This window comes from Oryx dammah, unplaced genomic scaffold, assembly GCF_014754425.2.
Source record: "Oryx dammah isolate SB20612 unplaced genomic scaffold, SCBI_Odam_1.1 HiC_scaffold_5, whole genome shotgun sequence".
In the NCBI taxonomy this organism is placed as follows: domain Eukaryota; kingdom Metazoa; phylum Chordata; class Mammalia; order Artiodactyla; family Bovidae; genus Oryx; species Oryx dammah.
The window spans coordinates 94,801,153-94,820,992 of NW_024070189.1; the positions used below are offsets into that span (position 1 = coordinate 94,801,153).

The 19,840-nt window shown below is 51.5% G+C and overlaps 2 protein-coding genes across 2 annotated transcripts in view; one reads left to right on the forward strand and one right to left on the reverse strand.

The window, feature by feature from the left end:
* Positions 1-5,666: 5,666 nt before the first annotated feature.
* Positions 5,667-12,255, reverse strand: RDH8 (retinol dehydrogenase 8). The gene is made up of 6 exons (XM_040240759.1): positions 12,153-12,255; positions 9,287-9,448; positions 8,465-8,644; positions 7,380-7,473; positions 6,832-7,015; positions 5,667-6,721 (listed from the first exon to the last, which is right to left on the reverse strand). The coding sequence occupies exons 1-6, from the start codon at positions 12,253-12,255 to the stop codon at positions 6,506-6,508; spliced, it is 939 nt and encodes a 312-aa protein (XP_040096693.1). The 3' UTR covers positions 5,667-6,505.
* A 2,365-nt stretch (positions 12,256-14,620) lies between these two features.
* The window catches only part of COL5A3 (collagen type V alpha 3 chain), a 45,532-nt gene continuing 40,312 nt past the window's right edge, over positions 14,621-19,840 (forward strand). The window contains exons 1-4 of the mRNA XM_040240760.1: positions 14,621-14,869; positions 18,684-18,842; positions 18,926-19,115; positions 19,191-19,347. Of these exons, the coding sequence (XP_040096694.1) occupies positions 14,782-14,869; positions 18,684-18,842; positions 18,926-19,115; positions 19,191-19,347 (594 nt within the window). The 5' untranslated portion in view covers positions 14,621-14,781. The remainder of the gene's footprint in view (positions 14,870-18,683; positions 18,843-18,925; positions 19,116-19,190; positions 19,348-19,840) is intronic.

Consider the following 19,840-nt stretch of genomic DNA (forward strand, 5'->3'; position numbering starts at 1 on the left):
TTGTTTTGTAAATTATTTATTTATTTTTGACTGGGTCTTCTTTGCTGTTGGTGGGCTTTCTCTAGGTGCAGCAAGCCAGGCGCTATTCTCTAGTTGCCACGCGTGGGCTTCTCATTGTGGTGGCTTCTCTTGTTGCAGGCTCTAGGGCGAGAGGGCTCTAGAGCACAGGCTCAGTAGTTGTGATGCCCGGGCTTAGTTGCTCTGTGGCATGTGGGATCTTCCCGGACCAGGGATTGAACTCATGTCTCCTCCATTGGCAGGTGGATTCTTTACCACTGAGTCACCAGGGAGGCTCTGCATTTGTTTGTAGAGTTGCTCTCTGGATTGATGATGATTCTTCCTGATTCACAACAGAAACTGACTCAAGGTGATTTAAGCTGCAGAGGAATTTCTTGGGTGGATACTGGGGGCTCATAGGATCACTAGCCTCGGAAGATGGAAAAGGACAAAGTGAGGGCAGGACTGCAGCTAAGACCACAGTTTAAATCACCTCCTGGAACCAGCCAGCAGCTCCGGCTTTTGTTGCCAACACTGGTGATGCCACACTTGCATCCCTTCTGCCCCCTCCTCTTCCTGATCATTCCTCCAGGTGGGCAGCTCTCCATTCTAAATCCTGTGCATCTACAGAGTGGGATCAGGGTCACATGCTTGCCCTCAAGCTGCAAGGGAAGCTGGGAGAGAAGGTCTGGTGTGTTCTTGTTCCAAGAGTCTATACGGAGACTTCCGTGGTGGTCCAGTGGTTAGGAGTCCGCCTGCCAATGCAGGGGACACAGGTCTGGGAAGATCCCACATGCCGCAGGGCAGCCAAGCCTGTGCTCCACAACTACTGAAGCCACGTGCCTAGAGCCCATGCTCTGCAACAAGAAAGCCACTGCAATGAGACACTTGCGCACTAGAATGAAGAGCAACCCCTGCTCACTGCAACTAGAGAAAGACTGTGAGCTGCAATGAAGACATAGAGCAGCCAAAAAAAAAAAAAAAAAATCTGTGTGAACAGGGTTTGGAATACTGTCTGCCCCACCTGCAAATAAAAATCAAGTTCAGCTTCACTCATCCTGGGTATGATGGCTCTTCCTTCTTGGTAAGGAGGTAACTGTGTATTTTAAAATAATTTACTTAAGGGAGTTTTAAAAACATTTTATAAATACAGATTTTATTTTGTGTTGGAGTATAGTTGCTTTACAATGTTATGTTAGTTTCTGGTGTACAGCAAAGTGATTCAGTTATATATACGCATATAGCCATTCTTTTTCCAATACTTTTCCCGCAGAGGTTATCGCAGAATATTGAGGAGAGTTCTAAAGGAGGTTCTACATTAATTAATTAGGCTGTGTTGAGTCTCAGTGGTGGCAGGTATGCTTCTCTTGAGTTGTGGCTCATGGACTCCAGAGTGCCCAGGCTCAGTAGTTACGGCTTGCTCCAAGGCATGTGGGATCTTAGTTCCCCAACCAGGGGTTGAATAGGTCCCTTGAATTGGAAGGTGGATCCTTAATCACTGTACCAATATGGAAGTCCTAAAAAAAAATCGGAGTTCTTTTTTTTTTTTTTTAAAGCAAGGAAATACTGGAAAATCATAAAAGTCAGGGCAGAGGAGCCCTTTGGGGTGAGACAGGCAGCCATATCAATAACGTTCTAATGGTAGAGTCTGACGGTAGGCTACTGTGTATGCACTTTGCTCCTCTGCCTTGCCAAGTGCACAGATTGTTCCATCAGTCAGCGTCCCAGGTGGGAAGAGTTAGCACACTCACAGTGGGTAATTTGGGGAATGATGGGGACAGGCATAACGCTTAAAGGAAGGGCCTGGGGTCGGGAGCCTAATGGAGGATAACGCAGTGCCTTTGTGCTGCTAACCATGGGGTCCCATCACTATCTTTAGCTGAAAGGGGCAAAAGAAGGGAGTGGTCCTCAGAAACTGGAGTCAGGGCCTGAGATGGACAGATGCTTCAAATCCACAGGGACTCTGCATGGAAGGGACAAACACCCTGGTCTTTCCCCTCCCACCCCCTGACCTCCTGCTGATGCCTCCCACTGGCAGAACCCAATGCAACTGGAAGCCGGAGTGAAGGAAATTGATTGATCTAATCCTTGGGTGAGCCTCCTGGTTAAAGACCTTTCGCATATGTGTGTTTCATCTACTCTTTTTTATTTTATTTTAAATGTTTGTGTGTGCTAATTCTCTTCAGTCGTATCTGACTCTGTGCGACCCTATGGACTGGGGCCTGCCAGGCTCCGCTGTCCAGGGGATTCTCCAGGCAAGAATACTGGAGTGGGTTGCCATGCCCTCCTCCAGGGGATCTTCCTGACCCAGGGATCAAACCCACGTCTCCTGCATTGGCAAATGGGTTCCTTACCACTAGCGCCACCTGGGAAGCCCAGTGTTTATGTATCTATTTATTTTATTTGGCTTCACCTGGTCTTAGTTTCGCACATGGGCCCTTTTAGCTGTGGCACGAGGGATCTAGTTCCCTGACCAGGGGTCAAACCCGAGTCCCCTGCATTGGAAGAAGGATTCTCAATCACTGGACCACCAGGGAAGTCCCTCACCTATTATTTTTAAAATTTAATTTAATTTAAAAATTGGCATAGGAGACCTACTCAATTACTTGTAATGACCTATGTGCTTAGTCGCTCAGCTGTGTCCAGCTTTTTGTGACCCCATGGACTGTAGCCCCCCAGGCTCCTCTGTCCTTGGAATTTTTCAGGCAAGAATACTGGAGCAGGTTGCCGTTTCCATCTCCGGGGGATCTTTCCAACTCAGGGATCTAACCTGGGTCTCTTGCTTTGGCAGGTGGATTCTTTACCACTGTGCCGCAGGAAGCCCATATGGAAATAGAATCTAAAAAAGAATGGGAAAAAGATTTAAAGATAAAAAAGAATATGTATATGTATAACTGATTCACTCTGATGTACAGCAAAAACTAACACAATTGTGCTGTTGTTTAGTCACTAATTTGCATCTGACTCTTTTGTGATCCCTTGGACTGTAGCCTGCCAGGCTCCTCTGTCTGTGGGATTTCCCAGGCAAGAATATTGGAGTCGGTTGCTGTTTCTTTCTTCAGGGGATCTTCCAGACCTAGAAATCGAACCTGCATCTCCTACATCACAGGTGAATACTATATTACAATAAAAATTAATTAAAAAAATCAGTATTCAGGTCACGTGAAGTTAAATTATGGGGATGAAAATGGAAGTGTTAGTTGTCCAGTCATGTCCAATTCTTTGCGATCTAATGGACTATAGCCTGTCAGGCTCCTCTATCCATGGGATTCTCCAGGCAAGAACACTGGAGTGGGTAGCCATTCCCTTCTCCAGGGGAATCTTCCCAACCCAGGGATAGAGCCCAGGTCTCCTGCATTGCAGAGAGATTCTTTACCCTCTGAGCCCCACATGCATGTGGGGATCATGTACAGCATGATGGGGATCTTAGTTCCCTGACCAGGGATTGAACCCTTGTCCTCTGCAGATAGACTCCAAAAAACATTTGTTTTAATTGAGATATCATTTATATGCCACAAACATTGCCCTGTTTAAGTGCACAATTCGGTGGGTTTGGGTGGATTCATAAGCTTGTGCAACCATCACCGTTATCTACTTTCAGATATTCTTTTGCAGGTATTCTAACATTGTTCAAAAATCCAGTACAGAGGGAGCAGAAAGGAGGAACTGATTTGAAAAAATATTGAGTAGCCCCCGCACTGACTCAAAAAGATCTCTTCTGAGGATCTGGGATTTTCCTTTCAGTTTCCCTTTTATTGGAAGAGGTTCTAAAGACCAGCATAGACGGAGTTGGATGGCCCCAGACTGGATTCCTGCCTCTGCCCACCCCTCCCACCCCCGTCTCTTGAAACTGGGGATGTTCTGAGTGACCCCATCTCATAAGGCTGCCGAGCCAACTTTAATTAAAGAACTTTGCCTGGAGCTTGGCATTCCAAGGTGGTTATTGAACCCCAAGCCACAAGTATTCCAAGCGAAATGAAACAGTCCAGAGGACTTTGGTTTCAGCACTTTATTGCTAGTCCTGCTTGGTAGAAGATGACACCAGGGGAGTCACCTGCCCAGGGCCACCCACTGAATGATAGGCAAAGTCCGCATTTACACCCAGAGTCCATTTGCTTCCGAATTCTCAAGAGGAGGGCCAAGAAACTTGGGGGACATTTGTCTCAGGGTTCAGATGGAATCCTTATTGGTTTTAAAAAAGATTAAATTGTGGCAAAGTATATACAATACAAAATGTGTCATCTTCACTATTTTTTTTTTTTTTGGCTGAGGCATGCAGGATCTGAGTTCCCTGACCAGGGATCGAACCTGCACCCCCTGCATGGAGAGCATGGGGTCTTAACCACTGGACTTCCAGGGAAGCCCCTCTTTACTATTTTTAAGTGTATAGTTGACTAGATTTTTTTAAATTGCTCACTTACTTTTGGCATTGCTGCATCTTCATTGCTGTGTGCAGCCTTTCTCTAGCTGCAGTGAGCAAGGACTGCTCTCTCTCTAGTCTCTGGTTCTCTCCAGCTCTGGTACTTGGGCTCCTCATTGCAGTGGCTTCTCTTGTAGAGCATGGGCTCTCGGGCTCTCGGGCTCTCGGGCTTCAGGAATGGTGACTCCCAGGCTCTAGGGCACAGGCTCAACAGTTGTGGCACATAGGCCCAGTTGCTCCGTGGTGTGGGGGATCTTCCCTGATCAGGGCTTGAACCCATGTCTTCCACATTGGCAGGTGGATTCGTTACCACTGGGCCACGAGCAAAGCCCCTCCAGTTCGTTAGTGATAAGTACATTCACATTGTTGTGTAACTGCCACCACCATCCATCTCCAAGAACTCTTTCTTCATCTTGCAGAATTGGAACTCTACTGCCATTAACCATTAACTCTCCACTCCCCCATTTCCCAGCCCCTGGCACCCACCATTCTACCTTGTCTCTTTGAATCTGACTCCTCTAGGGACCTCATATAAGTGGAATCATACAGTGTTTATCCTTTTGTGTCTGGCTTCTTTTGCTCAGCATAATGTCCTCAAGTTTCATCCATGTTTTAGCATTGTCAGAATTTCCTTCCTTTTGAATGCTGAATAAATATTCCCTCGCACGGATGGATCACATTTTGTTTATTCAGTCATCTGTTGATGGACATTTGGCTTGGCTCCACATTTTCCCTATTGTGGACAATGCTGTTCTGAACATGGGTGTACAATATCTCTTCAATTCTTTTGGGTAATACCCAGGGATGGAACTGCTGAGTCATGTGATAATTTCATTTCATTGGTTGAGGAACTGCCATACCAGTTTCCATAGTGGCTGCACCATTTTACATTCTTACCAACAGTGCCTGCCTAATGCCTAATGTGCCAAGTGCTCAGTCATGTCCGACTCTTTGCGACCCCATGTACTGTAGCTTGCCAGGCTCCTCTGTCTATGGGATTTTCCAGGCAAGAATACTAGAATGGGTTGCCATTTCCTCCTCCAGGGGGTCTTCCCAACCCTGGGATTGAACCTGAGTCTCCTGTGTCTCCTGCATTGCAGGCGGATTCTTTACCTGCTGATCCATCCGGGATGCCCACCAACAGTGCACAGGGTTCCAATTTCTTTACATCATTGCAAACACTTGCTATTTTCTGGGCACTTAAAAAAATGTAGTCATGCTAATAGGTGTGAGAAAGGCCCTATTTCTTTTTAATGTTTTTATTTATACATGAGGAATTGAGCTTTATTACTTACAGTGGTTACTATTAGTTGCAAATATATATTTTATGAAAAAATGTACATACATTGCTGGTGTGTCTGCAAACACATTTTACTGATGGAATGCGTGCATGCTAAGTTGCTTCATTCATGAGTGACCCTATGGACTGTAGCTCACTGGGCTTCTCTGTCCATGGGGATTCTCCAGGCAAGACTATTGGAGTAGGTTGCCATGTCCTCCTCCAGGGGATCTTCCCAACCTAGGAATCGAACCCTCATCTTTTACATCTCCTACGTTGGCAGGCAGGTTCTTTACCACTAACAGCACCTGGGAAGCCGTCCTGATAGAGTATGTGACCAGGAAGTCTGGAAACCCCTTAGTCAAACCAGTTTTGAGTGTGTGTGTAGGAGGGGAGGAGGGATGGGGATGTTTGGATCATTCCTAAATCCCCACATTGAAGATAATGAAGTCCAGAGGTTGACTGAGACAGCCTGTTTCATCCTTCAAGGTCCAGGGACAATGCCCCCTCCTCCAGGAAGCCTTCCTTGCCTTCCCAGACACAACTCCAGCTCTCTGATCTGGGCCCCTCAGCCCAGGATGCCAGGATCCCAGAGTCCGCTCTCTCTGCTCCTAGCCTTGACCACAGAGGGGTCTGTGCCTGGAGGCTGAGTGCTCTCTGGGGTTCCAGCAATGCCCAGACACAAAAATGTGTCAGGCAGAGTTTGTTGAATGAATGAATGAATGAGTGAAGGGTTGCACATCCAGAGAGGGGTGTGAACTAAAGAGGCTTGGTTGTTCAGGGGTGAGGAGGGTTGGGTGAGGCTCTGTTCATCGGGGCCACACTGGGGTGCGGAAGCAGCTGCAGGCCAGGCACCGAAGGCCAAGCTTGAGAAGGCGTGGCCAGCGGAAGAGCAGGCAGTGGGAAGTTCGCACATACAGGCTGCCAGAGGGGTCCATGGCCTTGAGTGCAGTCAGTGGAGTGTAGCGGCTGTTGGTCTGTCGGCGCAAAGGTGGTCTGGCCGAGCCGATGACCTTGACGATGACCTGTGGGGTGGAGCCTTGAGCTCTGGGACCCAAGGAGGGGCAGGGTTTCTGTAGGGAGGGGCCCCCTCACATACCTGAGCCATGTCTTGGGGCTCCAGGCCCCACCTCACCTTGGCTACATCCTGTGGGCTCTGTCCCACGTTGTGAAAGAGCTCCCTGGAGGCTGGGAGGTACAGATCTCGAAAGTAGCTCAGGGTGTCAGGGTCGGTGCCTGGGAACTCGGCCGTGGAAACCTGCTCTAGGAGCTTGCCCTCAAATTCTGTGACAACCGGGCCTGGCTCCACCAGGGAGATGCTGAGAAAAGGGGGAGGGGAGAGAGTCTGGTGCCCTCCAAATGCCAGACACCCCGTTTTGTCTAATGCTGTCTCTCTCTGTTTTTTTTTTTTTTTTCTTTTTTTTTTTTGTGGCTGCCTGACATGTAGGATCTTAGTTCCCTGACCGAGGATTGAGCCCATGCCTCTTGCATTGGAAGTGAAGTCTTAACCACTGGACTGCCAGGAAAGTCTCCAATACTGTCCCTCTTTTCTCCTCACTCCCCACGCCTCCCATTGTTATTTCATGCCTCCTTGCTCCCGCCCATCTCCTCTGCTACTCCTCTCCCCTTGTCTGTCCTGCCACTGCCTCCATCCCCCCATCACTGCCCAAATGCCCGCCTCACAAGATGTTGAACTGTAGCAGCTGGACAGCCAGACTTTCGAAGAACCCCTCCATGGCAAACTTGGAGGCCGCGTAGACTTCGTTGAACACAACACCTGAGAGGATGACAGGAAGGCAGGCCCTTTGGGGGTCTGGGTGGTGGGCTTGGTGGGTCCAGAGGGATGGGGTCTTAGGAGACAGAGCAAAGAGGATTTAGGGATCAGAGGATATCTGGGGCCAATGTGATGGGTGTATGGAAGTGTATTATGGGACCATGTGGGGTCAGGATGAAGTTGGGGTGCCAGGTCCCATCTCTTCTTTGCATTGTTCCATCCATCCTTAGTCCAAGGAACTCTCCTATTTCCCTCCATCCTCTAAACGCTTGGGCTGCTTGGTCATGGGATTCCTGGGATCCATAAGGACAAGCCCCACTCCCCAGGGTCTTTATTGGCCACTTTATTGAACAGTGCATGTGTCCCCCCAAAGTCAGGGAGTGTAGCTGGAAGAGGGACCAGAGAGCTGGGTAAATGCAGATTTTCCATGTCAAGGTTACAAGTAGGATGGATTCCTTAGGGGGCTGCTGGAGAGAGGGGCAGCTCCAAGGAAACTTCCAGGGAGAGGAAGGAAGTTGAGAGAGGTTTGAGGAGGAAGGAGCCAGGCACAAGGATGGCAAGTAGGTGGCCTCCATAGTAGGCCTATAGCAGACATCTCTAGTCAATCACCACTCTCTTTCCTACAGAACCTCAGAGTCCCAGATCTAGACATCTCTGGGGTCTGGTTGGGGTCTGGCAAGAAGGAGTCTCAGGAGGAGTGCTGATGGTTCCTTTGAGTTTTGTGGGATGGTTGGAAGAGATTTTTGGAGGTCTCCAGGAGTGGGGTTGATAATGGATGTGGATGGCCATTGGCAGTATGTATACCAGCCCTGTCTACTCCTGTACCATGTTAGACATAATTTATCTATCCCAGGACTTTTTCCTCCTGAAGTTCAGTATTCTTCTCAATGCAGTCCTATTTAGGGAATATGAGTTAAAACCTAGTTGCCATCCTTCCAGCTGGGGGAGGGTCAGACACTGGGAGGATTCCCAGCATTGGATCCTCAGGACTCACCCTGCAGCCCCATGACGCTGCTGACCACCACAATGTGGCCCTGTCGCCTCCTCTTCATGCCAGGAAGCACAGCTCTGACCAGACGGATAGCCCCAAAAAAGTTGGTATCAAAGACGTTCTGCATGGCAGCTAGGCTGAGCCCTTCCAAGGGCCCCACCAGGCCCACTCCAGCATTATTCACTAAGCGGGGTAGGAGTGAGGGTTACTTTGAAGTCCCTCAACCCTTCTAGGGTCACTCTCCCAGGGACACTTGCTAAATTGTCCCACCCCTCCCCCACTCCAAGTCTGGGGTTAATCCAGGGTATCTAGGGCAGACAAATGTGGATCCTTGAAAATCTTTAAATACAGTTTAGCGTTTGTTATAGGGGCCTCTTAACCCTGGGTGGGGAGGACTGCTGGGAACAGCCTCTCCTTCAGTGCATGAGCAATTCAGCTCTGACCCCAAATTGCATCAAAACAGCCATATCCTCCCCTCCTTAGAGGACCATTTAGGGACCATGAGTTGCTTCTTCATCATGCTCCTTTCCCTCAATGACTCATCAAATTAATTTCCCCAACCACGTATGGTTTTCTTCATACGTGAGAAGTTCCGTTAAAAAAATTCACCCTATTCCCAGATCTCAATTTTTTTTTTGTTTCTTTAATAAACTGAATGGGATCCTGGGCTCTTAGTCAACTGGTCTACCCCTTCCGTACACTGCCTCAGGTTACTGGTGAAACAAGAGGGCTGGTTCCCAGACACTGGAGAGGGCTTGGTGTGACTGAGGATCTTTGCTTAGGCCAAGGAGGAGGCAAGTGACCCCAGGGGATGCTCAGACTCACCCAGCACATCCACTTCCCCTCCCTGGATGCAGCTGAGACATTGGGCCACTGACTCATCACTGCACACGTCCAGTTGCGCCACGGTGAGGGTTTCACCCAGAGCTTTCCCAGCAGCTGCCTCCAGTGTCCCTTTCTTTCCCAGGTCCCTCATGGTGGCCACCACTGGGAACAGAGAGCAGAGTTGGAGCAGGCACTGGGGTTCCTTTACCCTGTGAGTGAACTTCCATGTTCCTGTGATACTGCCTGAGGAATGTCACAGAGGAATGGAGACCCATAGGTTTATACATCTACATTCACCATACAATCACAAATGCATGCTTATGTACAGACATTTATATGTACCTCCATCCATCCATCCATCCATCTAACAAACATTTATTTACATCCACTCTACCCTATGCCCTATTCGAGGTGCAGAGGCTATCCCATGAAATAAGATAAAGTGCATGCCTTCAAGGAATTCAAAACCAGTAGGTGAGACAATAAAATAAGCATAGAATAGATTGGTTTGAGAAAAGAAATGCGTGAACATCTAAAGTCGACATATGCCTGTTATACGGAGTGAAGTAAGTCAGAAAGACAAAAACAAATGTTATATATTAACACCTATATATGGAATCTAGAAAAATAGTACTGGTAAACTTATTTGCAGGGAAGGAATGGAGACACAGACATAGAGAATGGACACAGTGGGGGGAGGAGAGGGTAGGATGAACTGAGAATGTAGCATTGACATATATACACTACCGTGTATGAAACAGATAGCTAGTGGGAAGCTGCTTCATAACACAGGGAGCCCAGCCTCCATTCCGTGATGACCTAGAGGAATGGGAGTGGGAAGGAGGGGATATAATATAATTGTGGCTGATTTGCATTGTATGGCAGAAACCAACACAACATTGTAAAGCAGCTGTGCTGTGCTAAGTCACTTCGTGTCCAACTCTTTGTGACCCCATGGACCGTAGCCCGCCAGGCTCCTCTGTCCATGGGATTCTCCAGGCAAGAATACTGGAGTGGGTTACCATTTCCTTCTCCAGGGCATCTTTCTGACCCAAGGATTGAACCGGTATCTCTCATGTCTCCTGCATTGGCAGGTGGGTTCTTCATCACTAGCACCACCTTATCCTCCAATAAAAAAATAAAGTGAACATATGTGCAAATATGCACATGTAAGTATGAATAGCCACATTTACATCATCAGCATAGATCGCAATTTATTGAATGCCTACTATGTGCCATGCTGCTACTGCTGCTAAGTCACGTCAGTCGTGTCTGACTCTGTGCGACCCCATAGACGGCGGCCCACCAGGCTCCCGTCCCTGGGATTCTCCAGGCAAGCATACTGGAGTGGGTTTCCATTGCCTTCTCCGACTATGTGCCATATACTATGCTAAACATCTTTTAATAAATGCTAACTCTAATCCTCACAGGAACCCTATGATTAGGTCATTGACTTATTCTCCAAAGATGGCCACAACATCTTTTATTGCTCACGCTCTTCTACAATGTAGCTTCTCACCCAGCAGGACATGAAATCTGATTCTTGAATCCTGTGACTAGCTGGGAATCAGTAGACTGTGGTAAAGGTAACACTGTGTGGCTTTGGAGATTCTGTTGCAGTTTCTGCCTTGCTTGCTGGAACACTTACTCTTGAAGCCTTTAGCCACCCTATAGCAGCCCTGTCCTGAGGCCACCATGCTGGGAGGAAGCCCAAGCCAGGCCAGACAGAAAGGCCACACGAAGCAGCCCTGAGATGGCTGGAAGGGAGAGATGTCTGCCCAACCCTGACATGCTCCAGTCTTCTCTGTTCTCATTGTAGCCTTTGACCTTGAGCCTGAACTGCCCAGCGGAGCTCTCCAAATTCATAGCCTTTGTAAATCTCTCAAGAAAGGTGATCACAGCTGTTGTATGCCATACATCTGGGGGTGCTCTGTTTTTAACAGTAGTAATCAGAACACATAGATAATGTTATTATCCCCATTAACTCACCAAGTCTCAACAAAATGAAGTTTCTTGCCTAATTTATCCTCGTTGTTTAGTTGCTAAGTCAAATCCGACTCTCTGCGACCCCGTAGGCTGTAGCCCGCCAGGCTCCTCTGACTGTGGGTTTTGCCAAAGTTGTGCATGTCTCTAAGACAGAGAGAGTGCTTAGGAGAAGCAGCCTTGCCAAGTGGGGCAATGTCCTCATCCTTGCATCCTATTAAGTAATGGCCCTTTGGCTGCTTCGACTCCAGTGCGCTCTGGGTCAGAGGTTCTGGGCGGGGTGCAGATTGGGGCCATTGACTCCAGAGCGGCAGGAGGCCAAGTCTTTAGATCTACAGCGCTCCCCCCCCCCCCCCCCCCGCCACAAACCCTCAAGGTCAAGGTCACTTAAGAGGCTTATCACTGAATAGTAATCTGGGGAGGGGTGGGGGAGGGGAATCTTTGGGGAATGCCTAAGTGAAACCTCAGAAAAGTCCTCCCCACCCAGCCCTTCTAAAAATATCACACATGCACACCCCGCTTCCTTTATTTTGCTTCTGACCACTCATCAGCACTAGCCATATAATACAATTAAATTATCTGTTTAGTATTTGTCTTCCCTCTCCTCCCCCAGATTTTTGTCTATTTTTTTTTTCGCAGCTGTATTTCCACACCTAAAACCTGAGACCCAAATAGGTGCATCAGAAACTTTCTTTGCATGGGGGATGATTCACAAGCAGAGGTGGGAAGGGGGCCTCTTGGTGTTCTGGGTTCTCCCCAAGTTCACCAAGGCAGCTGAAGGCATGGACTAGTGGAAATAGTTGGGGAGAGCCGAGAGGTCCTGGGAAACCATGCCCACTCCTGTCTTTCCTGGCCTGTCCTCCCCACCCCCAGGCCCCCTTACCCTGGTATCGCTGCCTGGGGTCATGAGCCAGCTGCACTGCCAGCTCCAAGCCAATCCCAGAGGAGCATCCTGAGATGAGTACAGTCCGGGGTGCATCGGCCATGTTGATTCCTCCCTGGACTCGTGACCTCCACTGGCCAGCAGCTGACTCCCACCACCTGTCATCCGCTCATCTCCTCTCTCCTAAGCACCCTCCACCTGATCCCCAGCAGCGTGAAGGGAACCTGGGATCCCTCGATTATGAACTGACCTTGCACAGGCAGCCACAGGGCGGGAGGGTAGGGGTGGGGGAGAATCCCTTAACTTCAATATAGTCCTTTATTTTTATCTGTCAAATATTTCCTCTCCTCCCCAATACACTCATAATTGGGGGCTTTTATTATGATGATAAGTTATTCAGGGCTGGTGGGGGGGTGGTTGGGGTGCATGGGGAATGAGCAGGGGTGTTCTCTTGCTGTTTCTACCCTGGGCAAAGAATCTCTGGTGGAGAGAATGTGGTCCCAGAAGGGTCCTTTCAAAGAGAGAAAGGGCATAGAAATGACAGAAGATGAGGTTAGACTATAGGAAGAACTTCTCAACAAAAGAGGGCAGGGCAGGAACTTTATGGGTCTTCAGCTAGGGAAGTCTTAGTCTCCAGTGTCCCTGAAGAGGGAGAAGTGACTTGAGGAGATTCCCTCCCCTCCTCCCACTCAAGGCCCCCCCTCCCCCGCACGCCAGATGGGTGCCCACTCCCTCCTCCCCAGGGACACAGAGTCTCTTTGTCTACGAGTCAGAGGCCGGGAGGGAGGCTTCTCCCTCTTCCCCATTGGGGGCGGGGCAGTTCAGGGCCCGGGACACGCCCCTTGGGTTCCTCCCTGCGGAAGCTCGCTCAGATCCTGCCTGTCTGCGCTTGTTCAACTGCACAGACAGCTCCGCCTGACCTGACCCCCTGGGTCCTCCTCACACTGGGGTGGGGGAGGGTTGCCAGTGGGGTAAAGGGAGCGTTCTGCCTCACCCCAGGAATGACAGGGGTTCACCCCTCCCTGCAGCAGTGCCCTGCTTGAGGGTAGGACCAGACTCCCTGATTTAATAGGGAAATGTGTAACGATTCGGGGGTTTTGCCTGGGACATCCCGCTGGGATCTGAGTCTGGGAGAAGAGCATCGAGGATGGAGGTGGGGGGCTTTCTTTGAAGATTAAGAGTTTGGGTTTCTCTGGTGGCTCAGACAACAAAGAATCTGCCTGTGATGCAGGAGACCCAGGTTTCACCCTGGGTCAGGAAGATCCCCTGGAGAAGGAAACGGCAAACCACTCCAATATTCTTGCATGGAGAATTCCATGGACAGAGAAGCCTGGCAGGTCGTAGCCCATGAGGTCTCCAAAGAGTCAGGCATGACTGAGCACACACAGGGGAGTCAGGGGGTGAGGCTGGTACCTTATTGTGGAGTCAGACAGGTGGGTGAGGATTTAGCATCAGGCTGGGACAGGGAGGCTGGGCATGCTGTGATTCATGGGGCTGCAAAGAGTCGGACATGACTGAGCTACTGAACTGAACTGAACTGAACTGGGACCCCATTTAGGGGCCTGACTGAGACAAAGGATCTGGTATAAAGCTCTACCCTCTAATTCCAGGCCCTAGATGGAGGGTGCAGGTTTGGAAGCCACTAAGCTCTTCGACAAGGGCCTGTTTGGAGAAAAAGTCTGGGACCCCGGAATTTAAGGCTAGGTGGGAGTGACCCTCCTCCACCACCGCTATTGTTCAGTCGGCCAGCTGTGGCCGACTCTTTGCAACCCCATGGTCTGAAGTACACCAGCCTCCCTGTCCCTCACCATCTCCTGAAGTTTGCCCAAGTTCATGTCCATTGCATCGGTGATGCCATTCAGACATCTCATCCTCTGATACACTCTTCTTCTGCCCTCAATCTTCCCCAGTATCAGGGACTTTTCCAATGAGTCGGCTGTTCACATCAGATACTGGAGCTTCAGTTTCAGCATCAGTCCTTCCAACCAGTGTTCAGGGTTGATTTCCCTAAGATTGACAGGTTTGATCTCCTTGTCCAAGGGAGTTTCAGGAGTCTTCTAAAGCACCACATTTCGAAGGCATCAATTTTTGGCATTCTGCCTTCCTTACCGTCCACTCTCACAACTGTACCTGACCACAGCCTTGACTATAGGGACCTTTGTCGGCAAAGTAATGTCTCTATTTTTCACCACACTGTCTAGGTTTGTCATTGCTTTCTTGCCAAGAAGCAGTCGTCTTCTGATTTCATGGCTGCAGTCATGGGGCCAAGTGCCATGATCTTAGATTTTTAAATAATATTTAGTTTTAAGCTGGCTCTTTTACTCTCCGCTACTGTGGGGTGGGGCAAAAAGGGCCCAGCTCCAGGCCCAGGGCTCCACCCTTAGCTGGCCAATCAGCGCTCAGCACAAACTTTCCCAATTCCCCACACCAGCTGTCAGCTGCCCCCCCTCCCTTGAGCTCCGCCTGGCCGGGCGCTGGAGCGCAGGGCGAGGCCAGGGCGGGGTCTCGGGCAGTCTCCTGCGGATCCCGAGTGGAGTCGGCCGCGGAGGGATTGCACCGAGCCCGAGGAGACGCCGCGCCCCGCAGCCGCCCGGGCTGGTTCCCCGCCTTGAGTGTGGGCCCCGCCGGGATGGGGAGTCGCCGGGGCCCTGGCCAGCCGAGGGCCGGCCTCTGCCTGCTCCTGGCCTCTCTGCAGCTTCTGCCCCGGACGCAGGCGGGTGAGCTGGGAGAGGGGAAATAGGACCTGGAGTGCAGGGTCCAGCGAGGCTCCCAAAGACGCCGCGGAGTGGGGAATGCGGGTGTGCACGTTGCGTGGGGCGCTAGTGTTTGACTCTGGGCGGTTTGCGCGTGTGACAGTTTGGGGAGGCATGGAAACCTGTGACCCTGTTTCGTGGTGTGTACATGGGAATGCATGCAATTTATAGGTATGTGTGCGTGCGCAGCCATGAGCTTGGGGGCATTTAGAGTGAAATTATGTGTGTGCTCAGAGTGGGAGTTGACTATTGTATGAATATGGGCGATGGGATAATCCCTGGGAGAATCTGTGATTGAGTTGTATTGCGAGTGTGTGTCTGTGTGGGGGGCTGATTTTTAAGAATAACCGCGCGTGTTATGTGTGTGATTGTGTGTCTCTGGGTGACGCTATGAGGGCTGTGGTTGTGACTTGGGGGATACATAGCTAAATAACTGCCCCTGAGGATCATTCTAAGGGGGGTGGTAGGTGGGGACTTGTAGGGGAGAGGGTTGACCTGGGATTCAGAGCTCCCTTGGCGGCTCCCCAAATGGCTTCACCTTATTCTTCCTCTTCCTCCTTTGACCCCAGTTAGCGTGCTCCCACCTCCTTTCCCCCCCATCCCTGCCCCCCTCCCCCACCCAGCGCTCCCCAGAGCCGGGATCAGCACCATGGACAGGGCCTCGGGAGGGCCCTGGGGAGGGGCGAGACGGGGCGGGGTTCAGGGAAGGGAGGGGCGGAGTGCGGGCCGGTTGGCGGGGGAAGTGGAAGTTGCTACCCCAAGCTGAGCAAGCCTCGTGTGTTTTTCCCGAGAAATTTCTCAGGGGCCCCCAGGGGGTCCCGGGGGCCGCCGGACGGATGAGTCAGCGCTGACGCACGCCCAGCTGTGCGGTTCTGGCAGGACGCCACGCCCCGCCCCTCAGGGTTCTGGGGAGGGGGTCCCCCGGGCTTTGGGAAGGTCGTGGTTCTTCAAGTGTGATTAAGGGGGCTTCCCTGGTCTAAGATACCCCAAGTCAGGCCCTCCCGGTAATCCTCCACTAAGGTGAGCTCAGACGCAGCCCATCCCCAACCCAAGCACCCTGGCCCCTCCAACTTTCTCACTTTCTCAGCAGTTCAGAGAGGTCCCTGCTCACTCAGATGAACCCATATTAGCCTATGCCCCATTCCCACGCTCACACATCCACACAGTCGTGCGATCTCAGGGATGCATTCCGAATATAAGGCCCTTGGGACACCAAGAATGTTAAACACCTGATGCCCACGCCCAGGCAACCCCATCAGCCGTCTACCACACGGCCACAGCTTTTGTCATCCGCCTACACTTTCAAACTCTCACACGTTCTCCCACTGGCATCTACACAAAGCAGTAAATATTCTCAACCAGTCACCCACTTGCTGACTTGGCCGCAGTCTCGCAGATAACCCCACGCTTGTATCTCGCTCAAGTTTGAGCTATAACAATCACCGATTTCCCTGAATCACCTGCAGAACCTCTGACTCACTGCTGGGATGCCAGAACAAGAAAAGAACTGCACCTAAACACTCCATCATAGGCCAAATACTCACAGACATAGACACACCGCAAAGCACACGCTCAGCTGGTCCCTGGACCATATAGAGTCATACGCATGCTTGCACAGCCCCACCCACATACACTATAGCACGCACACATATTTGCACATTCATAGATAAGCTCCCCTACACATCTGAGGGGTCCCAGCCATGTCCCAGCCTGATCCCTGCCTGCCTCCCTCCAGATCCTAGACCCCACCCAGCATCTCCCTGGGGTCCTAACCAGCATGGGGGAGAGTCTATGGGGAGAAGGGCAAGCTGGGTGCTTGACAGACCCCCACCTCCTGGCCCTGCAGGCAGAACTCAATGCCTCTTGTGTATTTCCTTGTCACCAAGCCAGCTATGAAAAGAAAGGGCAGTTAGTTTCTGAAAGGCCACGACAGAAGGAACACAGATTGAAGTAGGAGACATTTGGGTTAGGTGATGGGGAAGGCTTTTAAAATGTGATTGAGCAGTTGGTCGAGGGGAGATCCTTCTGAGTCTGGGTGAAAAGAGAGCCTGGGAGAGCCACGCTGGGTGGAATCATGGATCTCAGCCCTCTCCGGGGCTCCAGCCTGGAGAGAGAGTAGCTGGGCTGATTATTCCACCCTAGAGTGACCCTTGTGGTCAGGAGAGCCTGGGAGTCCAGATCTTAGCCCCAGGGGGCTGTAACCCAAATACCTCTTAATGACAGCCCAGCGACAGAACAGGCAATTCAGGCAATTAAAGATGGGGCTGGTGGAAACAGCAGAGTTGGTGGGGAGTGGGTATGCATAGAGAGAGAGAGAGAGAGAAAGAGAGAGAGAGATGGGGAGAGTAATCCACACATAGAGATAGAGAGAGGCATGCAGAGAAAAACAGATGTGAGAACCAGGGAAGTACCAAGAGGCAGAGACAGAGAGAGCTAGAGAGTGAGAGCGAGCGTGAGTTAGCAAAAGAGAGAGGGAGAGGGACTGATTCAGAGTTGGACACAGAGAGTGGGATGCGGAGAAGGCAGGGAGGGGGAGAGAAGGAAAAATAGCAGAAGTTTGGGGCAAGAGAGAGCTGAGGCTAGAACAGGGCTCTGTAGTCTGGTGAACGCGGGATCTGACCCAGGAGGAGTGGAGATGGGAAGCCCACATCTGAGCCCCGATCTCCCCCAAGTCTGGCCCCTCACCCTGGCTCCCCAATGGTGAGCTCAGCCGAGCCGCCCCCAGGGTGAGGTCATGGCAGATTCGGCAGAATCTGGCTCCTGCCAAGAGGCTGGGTCAGGGGGTCAGTGGGACAGTCTGCTGAGGGGAGGGGGATCAGGCAAGGGCTTTGGGCCCAGGGGAGGACCCCGCCCACCCTTGCCCAAGCCATGTGGTTCTATTTAGCACTGGAAGCTGCACCGGGTGGGGCTGGCAGGACAGCCTGGGTTAAGATCTGATTGGACCAGTCTCCTTCTTTGCTGGGATGAGAGGGAGAGGGTCAGAGGGAGGAAGTCAGGAGGTTATCAGGGAAAGGTGGTCAGAGGAGAAGGTCAGAGAGGGTGATAAAATGGGGAGGTCATGGGTTGAAAGAGACTGGGATAGACAGAGGAAAGAGGTCAGGGGGTAGTCAGAAGGAGACGGTCAGGGTCAGGCAGAGGAAGGTCAGAGGGCATGGCCAGAAATCAGTGGGGATCAGATAAAGTGTGGTCAGAGGGAAGAGATCCAACATGGCAGTTGTCAAAGACAGGAAGTCCTGGGTGATGGTGGTCAGAGGGAGGAGCCAGGAGAGGTGGTGGTCAGGGGAGGAAGTCATGGGTGAAGGTTGTCAGAGGAAGTCATGGACGAGGGTGGTCAGAGGGAGGAGGTCCGAGGGAGTGGAGCCAAGGCAAGAGGTGGGAAGAACATACAGAAGGAGCCCCTCCTCTCTAAGCGGGTTTCCCCTGGCAAGGGGGCTTCAGGCCTGGGAAGCAGCCCCAGGGAGATGGTGCGGGGGAGTGTGGAGAGGGGGACCGCCTGGCTCTGGGGCTCAGGCCAGGAAGCTTTGATTCATCCCAGAACTAGGTCAGCTTTTTTTTTTTTTTTCTTCTCACCAAAAACCGAGGGAAAAAAAACAGGAGTCAACAGGCTGATGAGGCCGGAACAGCTGTGGTGGGGTGAGGGGATCACAGGTCCCAGGCCTGCTCATTCCCCCGACCCATAAACACAGTTGGGGATGCTGAGTCCTCCAAACTGGAGCTGCTCAAACGGAGTCCTGGGCTTGTTCTAACTGCCCCACAACCCACCTTCTTTCCCTAGCAGATCCTGTGGATGTGCTGAAGGCGCTGGGCATGCGGGGGGGCCAGGCTGGGATCCCTGAGGGCCCCGGCCTCTGCCCCCAGAGGGCCCCGGAGGGTGACCGAGCATTCCGGGTGGGCAAGACCAGCACACTTGGTGTCCCCACGCAGGAGCTCTTCCAAGGTGAGCTGGGGCCAGAGGGGCTCTGGGTCATCCTGGGAGCTGGGGTCACAGCATGAACTGCCCCCTTCCCTCTGTCCTCCCAGATGGGCACTTTCCCGAGAACTTCTCCATCCTGATCACCCTGAGGGGCCAGCCAACCAACCGTTCTGTCCTTCTGTCCGTCTATGATGAGGGTGGTGTCCGGCAGCTGGGCTTGGCCTTGGGGCCAGCTCTGGACCTCCTAGGTGAATCCTTCAGCCCCCTCCCCCAGCAGGTCAACCTCACGGATGGCAGGTGAATATGGGGAGGGTGGGGGATCCCGGGAGGGTGGGTGAGGAGCACCCCTCCACTGAGACTGTGCTCTTGCAGGTGGCACCGTGTGGCAGTCAGTGTGGACGGTGGGATGGTGACCCTGGTGGCTGATTGTGAACCTCAGCTCCCCATGTTGGCTCAGGGACCTCGATTCATCAGTACAGCAGGACTCACTGTGCTGGGGACCCAGGACCTTGGCGAGGAGACTTTTGAGGTAGCCTTTCAGGGATTGGGCTTCCCTCATAGCTCAGTTGGTAAAGAATCCGCCTGCAATGCAGAGACCCTGGTTCGATTCCTGGGTCAGGAAGATCCGCTGAAGAGGGGATAGGCTACCCACTCCACTATTCTTGGGCTTTCCTTGTGTCTCAGCTGGTAAAGAATCCGCCTGCAATGTGGGAGACCTGGGTTCGATCCCTGGGTTAGGAAGATCCGCTAGAGAAGGGAAAAGGCTGCCCACTTCAGTATTCTGGCCTGGAGAATTCCATGGACTGTATAGTGCATGGGATCGCAAAGAGTCAGATACGACTGAGTGACTTTCACTTCACTTCACTTCAGTGATGGGGAAACTGAGGCAGAGGGCTGAAGGAAGGTTTGTCTGCAGCCTGAATCCAGAGAAGAGATTGGAGAAGGGAAGTATCCAGCTTCAATTCAGCACCAGGAAGCTGAGAGAAGGGAGCCCCTTCTAATGCATCTTTGGTGTGTGCTGT